The 19358-nt window shown below is 45.2% G+C and overlaps 1 protein-coding gene across 8 annotated transcripts in view; it reads right to left on the bottom strand.

Annotated features, from left to right (window-relative positions):
* LOC139555257 (MAP7 domain-containing protein 1-like) overlaps nucleotides 1-19358 on the bottom strand; it is a 71966-nt gene that overhangs the window by 19966 nt on the left and 32642 nt on the right. For 5 of the 8 annotated variants that reach the window (XM_071368909.1, XM_071368908.1, XM_071368907.1 and 2 more), the window contains exons 2-7: nucleotides 15669-16031; nucleotides 12126-12194; nucleotides 10305-10325; nucleotides 5868-6031; nucleotides 4837-4945; nucleotides 2861-2965 (exon numbers count right to left, since the gene is read on the bottom strand). In XM_071368909.1, coding sequence (XP_071225010.1) covers nucleotides 2861-2965; nucleotides 4837-4945; nucleotides 5868-6031; nucleotides 10305-10325; nucleotides 12126-12194; nucleotides 15669-16031 — 831 coding nt within the window. The remainder of the gene's footprint in view (nucleotides 1-2860; nucleotides 2966-4836; nucleotides 4946-5867; nucleotides 6032-10304; nucleotides 10326-12125; nucleotides 12195-15668; nucleotides 16032-19358) is intronic. The other 3 variants (XM_071368913.1, XM_071368914.1, XM_071368915.1) reach the window with 3 other exon arrangements.

The raw sequence follows: 19358 nt of genomic DNA, 5'->3' as shown, positions 1-19358 counted from the left end.
ACCTGATGACCTCTCTATCTAAGATCTCCTTTCCCTAAGATATAGATATCCCCCATCTAAGATCTCCTCCATCTAAGATCTCCTCCATCTAAGATCTCCTCCATCTAAGATCTCCTCCATCTAAGATCTCCTCCATCTAAGATCTCCTCCATCTAAGATCTCCTCCATCTAAGATCTCCTCTACCTAGATCTCCTCTACCTAGATCTCCTCTACCTAGATCTCCTCTACCTAGATCTCCTCTACCTAGATCTCCTCTACCTACTAGATCTCCTCTACCTACTAGATCTCCTCTACCTACTAGATCTCCTCTACCTACTAGATCTCCTCTACATGTTATTACTGTACATGTGATAATTAGATAGAGTTCATCAACGACTATCTGACCATTTACATTACACTATCTGACTATTTACATTACACTATCTTTACGTTATGGTGGAAAATTGCAAGATTATTTTATAATACTTTTATTGCATCAAATTGTTGTTTTATGTAACAGAATATAGTATTCGTATAACTATTGTGTGTGTGTTCTCCTGAGGATGGGCCTCTGGGAGATAACACTGACAGGAGATTTACAATGTCTTTTGGGTGATAAAACCTAAAGAGCATTCCAAAGCATGAGTTAATGTTTCTGTTCTATATGGTACCAGGGAGAGATGACCCCAGGGCCAGACCCTGGTCTGTAGACAAAAATGACTGTTTTTACAGCAGATACTGTCTGCTGTGAATTATAGGCATCTTTCATACAGATCTTAACCTTGTGACCTATTCTATATATCTGTTGTTCGTCATGTAGGTTGAAAGGTGTGTATCTTGGCTATAAAATACCTTTGTACTTTTGTCTCAACGAATCATCTGAGGGTGATTCGTCGACCAGCCATCGCTATTGCAAAACTCTCACTAATAAAGTTTTAGTTTAAGTATAACTCTGACTTGTGTGATAAGTTTGTCTCTCCTCATTTTATAGTAAAGAAATGAACCACCACACCATTTACATGACACTATCTGACATCTACATTACACTATCTATCTACATGACACTATCTATCTACATGACACTATCTGACATCTACATTACACTATCTATCTACATTACACTATCTATCTACATTACACTATCTATCTACATGACTCTATCTGACATTTACATTACATTATCTGACCATTTACATTACACTAGTCTTCTTCCAAGCCAAAATGGAGAATCCTTAGCATTAGATGAAACATTAGCCACAGTCACATTACAATACCCATCACCACCGAACCACACCATCATGAACACTGCACCACACCACACCTCCACCACCTCTACCACCACCACACCTCCACCACCTCACCTCCACCACCTCCACCACCACCACACCTCCACCATCTCCACACCACACCTCCACCACCACCACCATCTCCACCACCACACCTCTACCACCACACCTCCACCATCTCTACCACCACACCTCTACCACCACACCTCCACCATCTCCACCACCACACCTCTACCACCACCACACCTCTACCACCACCTCACCTCCACCACCTCCACCACCACCACACCTCCACCATCTCCACACCACACCTCCACCATCTCCACCACCACACCTCCACCATCTCTACCACCACACCTCCACCATCTCTACCACCACACCTCTACCACCACACCTCCACCATCTCCACCACCACACCTCTACCACCACCATACCTCCACCACCTCTACCACCACCACCATCTCTACCACCACACCTCCACCATCTCTACCACCACACCTCCACCATCTCTACCACCACACCTCCACCACCATCTCCACCACCATCTCCACACCTCCACACCTCCACCACCTCTACCACCACCACACCTCCACCATCTCCACCACCACACCTCCACCATCTCCACCACCACCACACCTCCACCATCTCCACACCTCCACCACCACCACACCTCTACCACCACCACACCTCTACCACCACCACACCTCCACCACACCTCTACCACCACCACCACACCTCTACCACCTCTACCACCACACCTCTACCACCACACCTCTACCACCACACCTCTACCACCACACCTCCACCACCACCACACCTCTACCACACCTCTACCACCACCACACCTCTACCACCACACCTCCACCATCTCCACCACCACCACCTCCACACCTCCACCACCACACCTCTACCACCACCACACCTCTACCACCACCTCCTCCTCCTCTACCACCACACCTCTACCACCACCACACCTCTACCACCACCACACCTCTACCACCACCACACCTCTACCACCACCACACCACACCACCTCCACACCACACCACACCACCTCCACCACACCACCTCCACCACACCTCAACCACACTTCCACCACACTTCCACCACACTTCCACCACCTCCACCTCTACCACCTCCACACCAGCACAGCTTATGACCAACAGCAGAGTGGAGGACAACCAATGAGTGTGGAATAGAAGGGTGTCGTGACTGAAGTGACAGAAACCTATATACACCAATAGAGGAAAGAAATGATCACAAAATATGGAATAATATAGATGTCTGGTCTGATCAAAAATTCAACAACATCAAATCAACAAAACCATGATGCACACGAGAGCGGGGATGTGAGACGGGTAATGTAGTGTTGTAAGGATAGGAAATGATTGGTCACCAGGCAACAGGCAGGCAGGCAGGCAGGCCACCAGGCAGGCAGGCAGGCCACCAGGCAGGCAGGCAGGCCACCAGGCCACAGTTAAAACAAAAAACTAAAACCAGGTAGTAAGGAGGATCTGAGAGGAGAAGGGAGTGGGGGAGGAGGGGGACTGATATAAAGGCCTGGTGGACATTGACGCGGGTCGGTCATCCTTACTTCTGTTGGGGGAGTTCCAGAGGGTGGCAGAGGACTTGGACAGCCTGTTGTTAATGACAGGGTCCACCTGTCTCGGTAAGTTGACAGTAGAGGCCGAACATCTGCCTGCACCAGAGAGAACGCAACAGACAACAACTGTTCACAAGGCTGGCGGGGTGGGGAACCCAAGGATGTACTGTAGACGTAGGCCTACTGTGGATGAGCTCGCCCACTGACTGTCTGTCTGTCGGTCTGGATCATGCAGTTGACAGAGCTTATAGGAGAGTGGGACCACATCATTCATTGATTCACTGATTCATTGTAGTTTAGGGCACTCGAAAAGGTTTGGGGTATATCTGAGAAAGTTACATGACTGAAGTGACTGGGTTTATGAATGGCGTCTAAAACCCAGAAACAAATGGCATCTAAACCCCAGAAACAAATGGCGTCTAAAACCCAGAAACAGATGGCGTCTAAAACCCAGAAACAAATGGCGTCTAAAACCCAGAAACAGATGGCGTCTAAAACCCAGAAACAAATGGCGTCTAAAACCCAGAAACAAATGGCGTCTAAAACCCAGAAACAGATGGCATCTAAACCCCAGAAACAGATGGGGTCTAAAACCCAGAAACAAATGGGGTCTAAACCCCAGAAACAGATGGCATCTAAAACCCAGAAACAGATGGCGTCTAAAACCCAGAAACAAATGGCGTCTAAAACCCAGAAACACATGGCATCTAAACCCCAGAAACAGATGGAGTCTAAAACCCAGAAACAGATGGCGTCTAAAACCCAGAAACAAATGGCGTCTAAAACCCAGAAACAGATGGCGTCTAAAACCCAGAAACAGATGGCATCTAAAACCCAGAAACAGATGGCGTCTAAAACCCAGAAACAGATGGCGTCTAAAACCCAGAAACAGATGGCGTCTAAAACCCAGAAACAGATGGCGTCTAAAACCCAGAAACAGATGGCGTCTAAAACCCAGAAACAGATGGCGTCTAAAACCCAGAAACACATGGCATCTAAACCCCAGAAACAGATGGAGTCTAAACCCCAGAAACAGATGGCGTCTAAAACCCAGAAACAGATGGCGTCTAAAACCCAGAAACAGATGGCGTCTAAAACCCAGAAACAGATGGCGTCTAAAACCCAGAAACACATGGCATCTAAACCCCAGAAACAGATGGCGTCTAAAACCCAGAAACAAATTTTTCTAGAGAACACAAAATGGTGTAGATTGTCTTTGCAGTTCAAACCAAACAAACACACAAACACAAACACAAACACACACACGCTCATTCTTATTTCAGACTTCAGAGAGGAGAGAAGGTTTTTGACCTCAAGGTCACAATCCAAGAGAAGGCCTGCCTTTCACAAGCTTGCGTCATTGTTGGACTGAGCAGCATAGTGTACTGTAGGAGACAGTTGGCACACTGAACGCTGAGAACGTTCCTCACAGCTCTGTGATAAACTCAACACCTTGCAGTTCACACAGAAAGTCTAATGAAACATTTACATGACACCCTCCACATATTCCCCTCTGTCTCCTATATCTGGATTCTACTGAACAGTTAGAATCTGGAGTCAGAGAAACAGTTCAGATGAGAAGGATCAATACAAATCTAGTCTATTATCATGATGGTACTCGGTCATTCAGTGATTACTGAAGCCAAGTAGAAATAGTGACCTAGTGATAGGCAACATATTGTTAGTAAACATGAATTATATAATGACTCATCTAGCTATTCTAATAGTCCTCAGATGAGAACTTTACCACCCCTTAACCAAATTACACTCCCACCCCTACGGCACCCAAACTGTAGGACACTGTAAATCAACATTAGTTAGTCTAGAACGTCTCTGTCCTGTTCTATGCTGCTCAATGAGGGAACTGTGTGAGCAGTTGTACGAGACATTATGTGGTCCTAGGTGGTTCAGGTCTATGTAGTAATATGTGGTTCTATGAGGTTCTATGTGGTTCCAGTGCTACTCACTTTGTCTGCGCGAGGTCTGGTTGAGGCCGCCAGCCCAGGACCATCTCTGCTGACGGATCTCAGCCCAAGTCTTTTTGGTTGACTTCTTGATGGCCGCCTCATAACGCTCCTGTGGTGGGATAAAAGGGAGACAAAACTTTGACTCACTCAAACAGCTACTGAGGACCTCAACGTGTAATGTTTCTAGAACCTCCAACCACTCTGTGTATGTACCCTGTGATCTTGTCCCCACAAAGCAAAAGCTGAGTTTTTATATTTGTATTCAGCAAACACTTATATATGTATTTTTTAATTTCACCTTTATTTAACCAGGTAGGCCAGTTGAGAACAAGTTCTCATTTACAACTGCAACCTGGTCAAGATAAAGCAAAGCAGTGCGACAATAAACAACACAGAGTTACACGTGGGATAAACAAAAGTACAGTCAGTCATTAACACAATAGAAAAGTCTATATACAATGTGTGCAAATGGAGTAAGGAGGTAGGCAATAAATAGGCCATAGTAGCGAAGTAATTACAATTTGGCAAATTAACACTGGAGTGATAGATGTGCAGATGATGATGTGCAATTAGAAATACTGGTGTGCAAAAGACCAAAAAACAAAAAACAATATGGGGATGAGGTAGGAAGTTGGATGGGCTATTTACAGATGGGCTGTGTACAGCTGCAGCGATTGGTAAGCTGCTCAGATAGCTGATGCTTAAAGTTAGTGAGGGAAATATGAGTCTCCAACTTCAGCGATTTTTGCAATTCGTTCCAGTCATTGGCAGCAAAGAACTGGAAGGAAAGGTGGCCAAAGGAGATGTTGGCTTTGGGGATGACCAGTGAGATATACCTGCTGGAGCGCGTGCTACGGATGGGTGTTGTTATGGTGACCAGTGAGCTGAGATAAGGCAGAGCTTTACCTTGCAAAGATATACGCTTAGGTACAGTATGTTGTACCCTAGCCTGTAACAAAACTACCTACAAAACTGAACACAACACTTGAGCAACAGAGAGATCTTGAAGGTGACCCTCCTCCCGACCCCACCTTGTTCTTCTCTAGTTTCTGCCTCTGTTTCTCTTCCAGGACGGCTCTGCGTTTCTCAAGCTTCAGTCTCTGGTCCTCCAGCCTCCTCCTACGTTCCTCCAGCTGACTCTCCCTCAGACGCCTCGCCTTCTCCTCCTTCTCCAGCCACTGGGTCTTCTTAGTCGCTAGGCAACGGGAGGCAACGGGTACAGTTTTTTTTTTAGATTCGTTTTATTTCACATGATTCAGTTTTATTAATTTTAATGTTCTGAAATTATTCAGACCCCTTGACTTTTTCCTTTAAAAAAAAACAAATGTTACAGCCTCATTCTAAAATGGATTAATTTACATTTTTATTTGCAAACATTTCTAAAAATCTGTTTTTGCTTTGTCATTATGGGGTATTGTGATGTCATTATGGGGTATTGTGATGTCATTATGGGGTATTGTGATGTCATTATGGGGTATTGTGATGTCATTATGGGGTATTGTGTGTAGATTGATGGAGGGGGGGAAAAAACGAATGAATTTTAGAATAAGGCGGTAACTTAACAAGATGTGGAAAAAGTCAAGGGGTCTTGAATACTTTCAGAGTGCTCTGTACATGGCAGCTAAAAGGTGCATTGCGTATACATCAGGAAACTCAAGAAAACAAAACAAATGAATGTGATAGTTAGCTAGTCAAGAAAGTGTAGAAGTCATGAATGGAATAATGGACAATTCAGGGTTAGTTGAAGCAACTAATAATCTCTTTCTCTCAATCCCTCTACTTGTTTTTGTCTGCCCTCCATATCTCCCTGCACTAGCTGGTCATAATAAACAACTTGAAATGACTGAGCACTACATAGTAGGTTGTTGTTTGTTCACTGAGACGAATACTGGCCTTGTGATCTCACTGTTTAAGGCTGTTAAAAGTCTCATGGCTTCTAGGAACCAGTTTGGAAAAGCAAGAAGAATAGAATGGGAAGAAGACATAGTTGTTTACACCCTCCCATAGGCCTAATTGCAATCCTATTCTAGTCCTCATAACAGTCAACAAGTACTAGAAGTAGAAGTAGTACTAGTAGTAGTAGCAGCAGTAGTAGTACAAGTAGTAGACACTAGTAGCATTATTATTATTATTAGTAGTAGTAGTGGTAGCGGCATTATTAGTAGTAGTAGTAGTGGTAGCGGCATTATTAGTAGTAGTAGTAGTAGTAGCGGCATTATTAGTAGTAGTAGTAGTAGTAGCGGCATTATTTGTAGTAGTAGTAGTAGTAGCGGCATTATTTGTAGTAGTAGTGGTAGTAGCGGCATTATTTGTAGTAGTAGTAGTAGTAGCGGCATTATTAGTAGTAGTAGTGGTAGTAGCGGCATTATTTGTAGTAGTAGTAGTAGTAGCGGCATTATTAGTAGTAGTAGTAGTGGTAGCGGCATTATTATTGTTAGTAGTAGTAGTAGTAGTCGGCATTATTAGTAGTAGTAGTAGTAGTAGCGGCATTATTTGTAGTAGTAGTAGTAGTAGCGGCATTATTAGTAGTAGTAGTAGTGGTAGCGGCATTATTAGTAGTAGTAGTAGTAGTAGCGGCATTATTTGTAGTAGTAGTAGTAGTAGCGGCATTATTATTAGTAGTAGTAGTAGTAGCGGCATTATTAGTAGTAGTAGTAGTAGTGGTAGCGGCATTATTAGTAGTAGTAGTAGTAGTGGTAGCGGCATTATTAGTAGTAGTGGTAGTAACATTATTATTATTATTAGTAGTAGTGGTAGTCGCATTATTACTAGTAGTAGTAGTAGTAGTAGTAGTAGTAGTAGTAGACAGTAGTATTAGTATTATTATTATTAGTGGTAGTAATAGTGGTAGTAATAGTGGTAGTAATAGTGGTAGTAGTAGTGGTAGTAGTAGTAGTAGTAGTAGTAGTAGTAGTAGTAGTAATAGTAGTAGCAGTAGTGGTATTATTATTAGTAGTAGTAATAGTAGTAGTAGTAATAATAATAATAATAGTAGTAGTAGTAATAGTAGTAGCAGTAGTGGTATTATTAGTTATAGTGTCCCACTGCTTTTTATTAGTGCCCTCTAGCAGATACTGAGTTTCACTCCACAGTCTGCGTCTCATTTCAGACAGCCACAATTAAAACGCAATCACTCTGCTTTGTTTAAACTCCCAACATGCTGTGCACCAGCTGTGTCCTCTCAGCTCATTGGGCCTCCCCTGAGGTAGACACGCCACATGTGTACTGTATCTCAGAGTGGCATTTCCTGTTTTGCAGTCCCCTGCATGTGGACCTACTTCCAACACACATGTGTGGTTAAAGTATAGCATGGTGAGGGGCATGGATACGTGTGAAGAGGTTTTTTTGGATGAAGCTCAGTGTTGAATGGGGGGAAATTAATGTGAGATGTCTTTAATAAAGAATGCAATCCTCATTCTGAAATATTAAAACATTGAAAGAGATCCACGAGTGTTTGATGTTAGAAGACGAGGTCCTGATTTGTATTCTGTTCACCAGTCCTTCCCTAGCAATTCTCTATGTTAAGAGGTAGAATACTCTAGTCTGTCTGCACCCCATCCACAAAGATTACACTTTCCCATTTCTCCATCATGGAATAAAATCGTATTATATTCATGTTCAGTACATCTGATTGGCAGAAATACATGATCTAAATACATTGAGTGCATGCACTTTAACATTGTAATGGCATTACTACAGCTTCATCTACAATGGCCCTTACATAACATCCCCATAGTTTAATGTTCTCTCTCATATGTGGTTCAAGGGACGAGTACGAATGATAATCACGTGTAACTTTCTTTCTCAGCATGTCATCATCAGTACAGTATATGTACTGTAGAACACCCAACCATAAAACATACAGTATACGTACTGTAGAACACCCAACCATAAAACGTACAGTATACGTGGTGTAGAACACCCAACCATAAAACGTACAGTATACGTGGTGTAGAACACCCAACCATAAAACGTACAGTATACGTGGTGTAGAACACCCAACCATAAAACATACAGTATACGTGGTGTAGAACACCCAACCATAAAACATACAGTATACGTGGTGTAGAACACCCAACCATAAAACATACAGTATACGTGGTGTAGAACACCCAACCATAAAACACACAGTATACGTACTGTAGAACAGCCAACCATAAAACATACAGTATACGTGGTGTAGAACACCCAACCATAAACACACAGTATACGTGGTGTAGAACACCCAACCATAAACCATACAGTATACGTGGTGTAGAACACCCAACCATAAACCATACAGTATACGTGGTGTAGAACACCCAACCATAAATCATACAGTATACGTACTGTGGAACACCCAACCATAAATGCTTGATGAGGTGAGATCTAATCCTTTACAGTCTGTAGTCCATATGAGATTCATATCTTACATCTGGACAGACAGAGAAATTGTTCCAAATGGCACCCTATTCACTATCTAGTGCACTACTTTTTACCAGAGTCCTATGGCTAATGACATCCTATTCACTATCTAGTGCACTACTGTTGACCAGGGTCCATAGAGAATTATCAGGTACAGAAAAGGCTTCTTCCATTGGTTGGCTTCTGAAACGATTCCGTTGGCATGGCGATTATAATGAATCTAATGAAATTAGTAATTACATCTAATCTGGCTGAGAGGCACGGCGGGTCAGTTCACAGTAATGACTACATATTTTTCACGCCTCGCCCCAGGGGGCTATGGGACGGCTCAGTGGGAGACGTCCTCTGATTGGTCAGTTGGTTGCTGAAGCTTTGGCCTCAGCGTACAGGGAGAGAGGGGGTGGGGGGGGGGCTTGGGCCATTGTTAAGGGATGGGATGTAGTGCATGTAGAGTTGAAAACAAGCTCACAGAATACCTCGGATTGGATTGATTACACAGGCTTTGGGTTTAGTGTACATTACAAGGGGCTTGAGCCAATGCTACGGAAGAATGAGGCTGTGGGGAAATTCTAGTGTACTAAAGTGTCTCTGAGTTGATAATAAGATCACGTAATATCTTGACATAAAAATAGACCCTGAAAACATATAAAGTCAAGACAAATCTATACTGGAACGACATTACAATGATCCAACAAAATGATGCAAAGTTTTCATGCAAACATGTATGAAGAACAGGCAGAAATAAGGTGCAAGGCAAATCTCTACACAATGAAGACAGGAAAGAAAAAACATGACGAGGGACTCATACAACTGAACTATCGGATCATTCTTCTTCTCAGAGACAAACAGGATGTTGTAAAGTTCCCAGTTGACAACAACAGGTCAACATTCAGAAAGAAACAAAACTGATTCATGAACGAGAAAGGAAAAGACTGTTCAGAAGCAGAAATAAAAATGCATTGCATCCCAACCACAAGATGGAGATGTGGAGAAAAGCATGACTGTTGCTGATAACTGATGCTATTAACGCTGCTCTTATACAGTGCCGTATAGAGTAGCCTTACCTTGCAGCTGAGTTTGCTGTTCTGAAGCAGCAAAATGAGAAGACAACAGCAATAATCAATATCCATCAATCATTAGAAAGAAAAACCCTCATGGCAGAACCCCCATGGCAGAACCCTCATGGCAGAACCCTCATGGCAGAACCCTCATGGCAGAACCCCCATGGCAGAACCCCCATGACAGAACCCCCATGACAGAACCCCCATGACAGAACCCCCATGGCAGAACCCCCATGACAGAACCCTCATGGCAGAACCCCCTAAGGCAGAACCCTCATGGCAGAACCCTCATGGCAGAACCCCCATGACAGAACCCCCATGGCAGAACCCTCATGGCAGAACCCTCATGGCAGAACCCCCCATGACAGAACCCTCATGGCAGAACCCCCCATGGCAGAACCCTCATGGCAGAACCCTCATGGCAGAACCCTCATGGCAGAACCCTCATGGCAGAACCCTCATGGCAACCCTCATGGCAGAACCCCCATGGCAGAACCCCCAATGGCAGAACCCTCATGGCAGAACCCTCATGGCAGAACCCCCATGGCAGAACCCCCATGGCAGAACCCCCATGGCAGAACCCTCATGGCAGAACCCCCAATGGCAGAACCCTCATGGCAGAACCCTCATGGCAGAACCCCCATGGCAGAACCCCCATGGCAGAACCCCCAATGGCAGAACCCTCATGGCAGAACCCCCATGGCAGAACCCCCATGGCAGAACCCCCATGACAGAACCCTCATGGCAGAACCCCCTAAGGCAGAACCCTCATGGCAGAACCCTCATGGCAGAACCCTCATGGCAGAACCCCCATGGCAGAACCCTCATGGCAGAACCCTCATGGCAGAACCCTCATGGCAGAACCCCCCATGGCAGAACCCTCATGGCAGAACCCCCATGACAGAACCCCCATGACAGAACCCCCATGGCAGAACCCTCATGGCAGAACCCTCATGGCAGAACCCTCATGGCAGAACCCCCCATGACAGAACCCTCATGGCAGAACCCCCATGGCAGAACCCCCATGGCAGAACCCCCAATGGCAGAACCCTCATGGCAGAACCCTCATGGCAGAACCCTCATGGCAGAACCCCCAATGGCAGAACCCCCATGGCAGAACCCTCATGGCAGAACCCTCATGGCAGAACCCTCATGGCAGAACCCCCATGGCAGAACCCCCATGACTGAACCCCCATGGCAGAACCCCCATTGCAGAACCCCCATGGCAGAACCCCCATGGCAGAACCCTCAATGGCAGAACCCCCAATGGCAGAACCCTCATGGCAGAACCCTCATGGCAGAACCCTCATGGCAGAACCCCCATGACAGAACCCCCATGGCAGAACCCCCATGGCAGAACCCCCAATGGCAGAACCCCCATGGCAGAACCCCCAATGGCAGAACCCTCATGGCAGAACCCTCATGGCAGAACCCTCATGGCAGAACCCTCATGGCAGAGTAATACAATGTAAGAGAGGCCAATGGTTAAAGACAGGCGGACAGTTCAGGGTAGACAGTTCAGGGTAGACAGTTCAGGGTAGACAGTTCAGGGTAGTGTAATACAACATATTGAAGGCTACAGTGTCTATTGGTTTATTCCATACCTTCTATATCTCTGCCTTGTGTCAGGAACCCAAATGGCACCCTATTCCCTTCATAGTGCACTACTTTAGACCAGGGCCCTGGGATAGGGTGCCATTTTGGATGCTTCCCTAGACATGACTAGCTGAGTCTCTTTTGCCCTCCATACCAGACAAGCCCAACATGTCACACATGATAACAGAAAACACATTTCTCTATAGCTTATTTTCCTTTAGGGTTTACCAATGTATTTGGCCCTCTCCTCCCTCCGCTCCTTAGCCAGCTTCTGTCGTTGCGCTGTCGTCAACCCATCTAGGCAGAGAAGAAAATAAATATCCATCAGATATACATTTATTTTTACCTAAAATATCAATGCACCAAACAGCTGATCACACCTGTCATGTAGAGTATACTAGTATGAGAGAAGTCACGCAGGTGAAACAATTCCTGAATCAATTCTAAACTACAGAGTGATGTCATACATACACTACCGTTCAAAAGTTTGGGGTCACTTAGAAATGTCCTTGTTTTTGAAAGAAAATCTTATTTTTTTTGTCCATTAAAATAAGATTAAATTGATCAGAAATACAGTGTAGACATTTTTGTAAATGTTGTAAATGACTATTGTAGCTGGAAACGGCTGTAAAGGGGTGCGTAACTGGTGGCAGGGAAGTCAAATGCAGGAGAGCAGAACTTGGTGAATAGCCGGAGCAGTTTAATATATAAAACTAACGGCATACAAAACAACAAACACATGTGTACAAAACCCGTAGCGCACCAGTAACACATAGCACGAGTACTTACAAAATAAACAATTCCCAACAAGGACATGGGGGAAACAGAGGGAAAATATACAACATGTAATTAGGGAATTGAAACCAGATGTGTGTGAAAACAAGACAAAACAAATGGAACATGAAAAATGGATCGGCGATGGCTAGAAGAACGGTGACGTCGACCGCCGAACACCGCCCGAACAAGGAGAGGAACCGACTTCGGAAGAAGTCGCGACAATGGCAGATTTTTTATGGAATATCTACATAGGCGTACAGAGGACCATTATCAGCAACCATCACTCCTGTGTAACCAATGGTTAGCTAATCCAAGTTTATCATTTTAAAAGGCTAATTAGAAAACCTTTCATTAAATACTACCGGCAAAATATCAGTCTCAACTTCAACAGTGAATAGGCGATTCCAGGATGCTGGCCTTCTAGGCAGAGTTGCAAAGAAAAAGCCATATCTCAGACTGGCCAATAAAAATTAAAGATTAAGATTGGCAAAAGAACACACACACAGGACAGAGGAACTCTGCCTAGAAGGCCAGCATCCCGGAGTCGCCTTTTCACTGTTGACGTTGAGACTGATGTTTTGCAGGTACTACTTAATGAAGCTGCCAGTTGAGGACTTGTGAGGTGTCTGTTTCTCAAACTAGACACTAATGTACTTGTCCTCTTGCTCAGTTGTGCACCGGGGCCTCCCACTCCTCTTTCTATTCTGGTTAGAGCCAGTTTGTGCTGTTCTGTAAAGGGAGTAGTACACAGCGTTGTACGAGATCTTCAGTTTCTTGGCAATTTCTCACATAGAATAGCCTTAATTTCTCTGAACAAGAATAGACTGACAAGTTTCAGAAGAAATGTCTTTGTTTCTGGCCATTTTGAGCCTGTAATCGAACCCACAAATGCTGATGCTCCAGATACTCAACTAGTCTAAAGAAGGCCAGTTTTATTGCTTCTTTAATCAGAACAACAGTTTTCAGCTGAGCTAACATAATTGCAAAATGTTTTTTTTAATGATCAATTAGCCTTTTAAAATGATAAACTTGGATTAGCTAACACAACGTGCCATTGGAACACAGGAGTGATGGTTGCTGATAATGGGCCTCTGTACGCCTATGTAGATATTCCATTAAAAAAAATCAGCCGTTTCCAGCTACAATAGTCATTTACAACATTAACAATGTCTACACTGTATTTCTGATCAATTTGATGTTTTTTTAATGGATAGAAATGTTGCTTTTCTTTCAAAAACAAGGACATTTCTAAGTGACCCCAAACATTTGAACGGTAGTGTATTTTCAAGATGAAGGACAGGAAGCTACATCTCCTGCTGCGATGCTATAATGTTATTCACTCAATAGTTGAACAGTGTTGTGTGAACCGGAAGGGAACTCATTCGTTCATGTGTGCGCACCAAATGGCACCCTATTCCCTATATAGTGCCCTACCGTTGACCAAAAGTCGTGCACTATATAGGGAATACGGTACCATTTGGGATGCAGCCCATGTATTCTTCTGAATTTCCTGTCTGCAGCAATTATCAACGTTCTCCCTGATCCTCTTTGATAAACGCAAACATAAGATGAAGGATTTTTATATTCATTTCGGATCCTGTTTCAGCCTAGGCCTAGAAGATGTCTGCATTGGAAACGGGGCCCTGGGTTAACCAAAGTCTCCTTTTTTGGAGACCCATGCTATGTCATACGTATGCCGCGTTTTCTCCGCCAACCTGAGAGGGCCCTGCAGCAAGATCTCCGGCCGTCACTATAGCAACAACTCTTTCCTCCCACCACCACAATCAAAGGGTGAATTCCTGTACTGGCGTCTCACAGCCAGAACTGGGGTCTCACAGCCAGAACTGGAGTCTCACAGCCAGGGCTGGAGTCTCACAGCCAGGGCTGGAGTCTCACAGCCAGGGCTGGCGTCTCACAGCCAGGACTGGCGTCTCACAGCCAGGACTGGCGTCTCACAGCCAGGACTGGAGTCTCACAGCCAGGACTGGAGTCTCACAGCCAGGACTGGAGTCTCACAGCCAGGACTGGAGTCTCACAGCCAGGACTGGCGTCTCACAGCCAAGACTGGCGTCTCACAGCCAAGACTGGCGTCTCACAGCCAGGACTGGCGTCTCACAGCCAGGACTGGCGTCTCACAGCCAGGACTGGCGTCTCACAGCCAAGACTGGCGTCTCACAGCCAAGACTGGAGTCTGAAGAGTGGACTGGAGTCTGAAGTGTCTGGAGAGACAAACCTGGTGTCTGGAGAGACAAACCTGGTGTCTGGAGAGACAAACCTGGTGTCTGGAGAGACAAACCTGGTGTCTGGAGAGACAAACCTGGTGTCTGGAGAGACAAGGCTGGAGTCTGGAGAGACAAGACTGGAGTCTGGAGAGACAAGACTGGAGTCTGGAGAGACAAGGCTGGAGTCTGGAGAGACAAGGCTGGAGTCTGGAGAGACAAGGCTGGAGTCTGGAGAGACAAGGCTGGAGTTTGGAGAGACAAGGCTGGAGTCTGGAGAGACAAGGCTGGAGTCTGGAGAGACAAGGCTGGAGTTTGGAGAGAAAAGGCTGGAGTCTGGAGAGACAAGGCTGGAGTTTGGAGAGACAAGGCTGGAGTTTGGAGAGACATGCTGGGGAAGGTTCAGGAAAACTCCCTAAGCCTGGAAGTCCTGTCCCAACACAAAGCCCCACTACACCACCCTCGTCCCTCCCCCTCCATACCGTCCACCACTCCCCTAACAAATTAAGATTTGTAGTTCACCCACTGCCATCTGTCTTATTGGGTCTGTAATGGCTGGAGATCCATTAGATTAGTCTGAGAAACCTTTCACCAGTCCACAGACATGAATCACTGAATGGTTCTCCCCTCACATGACAACTAGCTTCAACAGCTACCAAACTCTACACCTCACACTGGATGTCTAACCCCATGCTATTTCCTTATCTTCCTGGTTACAGTGTGTCTCTCAGTCTCAGAGCTGTTCTGAGCACAGGCCACGTGTTGAATAATGTACCTCCTTTTTTGGGATGGGGGCTGGTGCCAGACCCAGGGGTGCCAGGTCTAGCATCTGTCTTGGTGGAGGGGTCTGTCTTGGTGGAGGGGTCTGTCTTGGTGGAGGGGTCTGTCTTGGTGGAGGGGTCTGTCTTGGTGGAGGGGTCTGTCTTGGTGGAGGGGTCTGTCTTGGTGGAGGGGTCTGTCTTGGTGGAGGGGTCTGTCTTGGTGGAGGGGTCTGTCTTAGAGGAGGGGTATGTTTTGGGACAGGACTCTGTGTCTGGGGAGAGGTCTGAGATAGCTGAGTCGTCTGATGTCAGAAGGTCCTTCACTATGTTCTTGTCTTCATTCTGGTTGGCCAAAGTCTCTGGTGTGGAGGGGATACCTGGAAGAAAGAGAAAACATTCATAAAGAGTAAGTTTGAAGACAAGATATTTGTTTAATTTCCTAAAATATCAAAATATGGAATACCTGTGCAAGTAGAATATTTATGATTACAGACACCTGTGTGTGTTCTTTGACACTTTATAAACTAGTGACCCGCAGTGTTTTTCATTATACTCTGATGAAGACAGCTTGTCTGTTGAAACGTTGGTTATTCGGTTATTACATTATTACATCTGAGCTTCTAGAGTGCGTGGCTTTTCTTTTTCAAGTAGAATATTTACACATGATATCAACATTATCTGAACATTACTAACACCTGTCCCAGAACACAATTGGTAGAGTATTATATATGTTAACTCCATTTCCTGTCAAGTCAGTACGATGATGTGATGCTAGCACTAGTGATGCTAACAAAATCTAGCATCATCCCATTCTGCTCCCAGACCAAAACACCTTCACTGGGAAGAACTGTCTGCTGTCATTATCCCAAAACTCCAACCCCATTACCCTCCATTAACATCTCCTTCTCACCCAATTCACACACATCAGTCACACTTCCCCCACTCCTCCTCTCCTCCCCCTCCTCCTCTCTCACCGGAGCTTTCGGTTCTGCAAAGCCAAGCTCACCCACCATCAGACATTACAGGGACAGGACTGGCAGGAGGCACACATTGAGTCCAATATGACACCCTATTCGCTATATAGTGCACTGCTTTGGACCAGAGCCATATGGGCCCTGGTCAAAAGTAGTGCACTAGCCTATATAGGGAATAGGGTGCCATTTGGGACGCAAACACAGTGTGTAATACATCTGATTTATCTTCAAAGGAAGACCAGGCTCAGCTTTCCCAAAAACACACAAGACACATTCAAAGGCAGAGGGAAGGAAGTTAGGGAATACATAGATATTTTAGTAATAGATTGAGAAAGATAGTAGGAGAGAGAGAGAGGGGGATACAGAGCGAGACAGAGCGAGACGGAGAGAGAAGGAAAGAGAGAGAGAGAGAAGGAAAGAGATGGAAGGAGAGCGAGAGAAAGAGGAAAGAGGGAAGGAGAGAGAGAAGGGGAGGTGAGAGAGAAAGAAATTGAGGGAGAGAAAAGAGAGAGAGAATGAGAGAGAGAGAGAGAGAGAGAGAGAGAGAGAGAGAGAGAGAGAAAAGAGAGAGAGAATGAGAGAGAGAGAGAGAGAGAGAGAGAGATAGAGAAGAGATAGGGGGAGTAGAGAGAGAGAGAAGGAGAGATAGGGGGAGTAGAGAGAGAATGAGAGAGAAAAGAGAGAGAGAGAATGAGAGAGAGAGAAAGGAGAGATATGGGGAGTAGAGAAAGCGAGAAAGAGAGAGAGATATATGGGGAGTAGAGAGAGAGAGAGAGAGAGAGAGAGAGAGAGAGAGAGAGAGAGAAGGAGAGATATGGAGAGAAGGAGAGATATGGGGAGTAGAGAGAGAGAACGAGCCGTACAGAACCATTTGATGGGAAACCGGCCCATTTAAATACAGGCCCCTGTTGCAATGGAAAGTGCTGACATTACAGTTACAATGGTTAATTACTACAGTGCTGCTGAGGCTAAACATATGAAACATGGTTACTACCACTCTGATCTGAAGATGGAGCGTTATCCTGTGAGTTGGGGGTGGTGTGTGGGGTGGTGTGTGGGGTGGTGTGTGGGGTGGTGTGTGGGGTGTATGAGTCGACAGAATGTAACGTATGCACATTGACCATTGGAATGAGACACCATACCACCAGGCAGCTACTTTACAGTATCACATAACCAGTAACATTCAAAGTTACATATATACATCTCAAATCAACGATAAGATACACCAACAAAGCCTGCTCGGATCTCTTCTTAACCTCTGACCCCTCTGGCACCATGTCTCTCTGGGCTGGGCTATTCAGCTGCTGTCTGGGCTCGGCTGCTCACAGTGGCAAACTGCAATATGCCATAATGATGCACGGCAGGAGAGAGAGAGTGGGGGGAAGGGGACAGGGGGAAAAAAAATTGCGCACCTCCACAATAACCTGTGCAGAACAGCAGGAGAGGAGGAGAGAAGGAGAGGAGGAGAGGAGAGAGTGATTGATAGAAAGAAAGAGTGGGGAGGTTCAGTCGAACGAGGGAGGAGAGAAATAGTGAATGATTAAAAGGGAAAAGAAAGAGGTAGAGAGAAAAAAGGTAGAACGGAAGGCAAGAGAGAGAGATAGAGGAAGAGAGAAAGACAGAGATGAAAAGAAAGAGACAGAAAGACAGAAAGAGAAGGATATTGTTGAGTGATATAGGTGTGAAGGGCTCCAGGTCAGCTAGCTGACTCACGCTCACAGTACGTGGACGGAGCGTATCCCTCTCATCAGACCCATCCAAGTTTGCATCACAAATGGCACTCTATTCCCTGCATAGTGCACTACTTTGACCAGGGCCCATAGTGGGTGTCGCTGTCTCTGACCAAACATTTTAGACACCCTCCTCTTGGCCGCAGAGAGAAAATGTTGCTGTTTAAATGCTAATTTCCTGCAAGAGATAAAGTGGTACAGTTTTAAAGCTTATTTCCTGCAATTCTACACATTTTGCCATGGGGCGGAGATAAAGTGGTAGTTTTAAAGCTTGTTTCTTGCAATGCAATTCTACACATTTTGCCATGGGGCGGAGATAAAATGGTAAAGTTTAAAAGCTTGTTTCTTGCAATGCAATTCTACACATTTTGCCATGGCAGGTAGCCTAGCGGTTAACAGGTAGCCTAGCGGTTAACAGGTAGCCTAGCGGTTAACAGGTAGCCTAGCGGTTAACAGGTAGCCTAGCGGTTAACAGGTAGCCTAGCGGTTAACAGGTAGCCTAGTGGTTAACAGGTAGCCTAGTGGTTAACAGGTAGCCTAGCGATAACTGAAAGGTTGCTGGTTCAAATGACTGAGCTGACAAGGTGAAAAATCTGTCGATGTGCCCTTGAGCAAGGCACTTAACCCTAATTTGCTCCAGGGGCGCCGTACTACTATGGCTGACACAGCAAAACAACACATTTCACTGCACCTATCCGTATGTGACAATAACATATACAATAACAAATACTTATTTTCCACCATAATTTGCAAATAAATTCATTAAAAATCCTACAATGTGATTTTCAGGATTTTTTTTCTCATTTTGTCTGTCATAGTTGAAGTGTACCTATGATGAAAATTACAGGCCTCTCTCATCTTTTTAAGTGGGAGAACTTGCACAATTGGTGGCTGACTAAATACCTTTTTGCCCCACTGTATTTTTTGTTGTAGTCAATCAACGCCCACTGGTGTGATCCATAGGGGGTACTGGTCTCTCTCCACAGGTAGGTCGGACTGG

This window comes from Salvelinus alpinus, chromosome 26, assembly GCF_045679555.1.
Source record: "Salvelinus alpinus chromosome 26, SLU_Salpinus.1, whole genome shotgun sequence".
NCBI lineage: Eukaryota > Metazoa > Chordata > Actinopteri > Salmoniformes > Salmonidae > Salvelinus > Salvelinus alpinus.
Note: the sequence above shows the minus strand (reverse complement) of the source record. Positions and strands in the feature narration are given on the sequence as shown.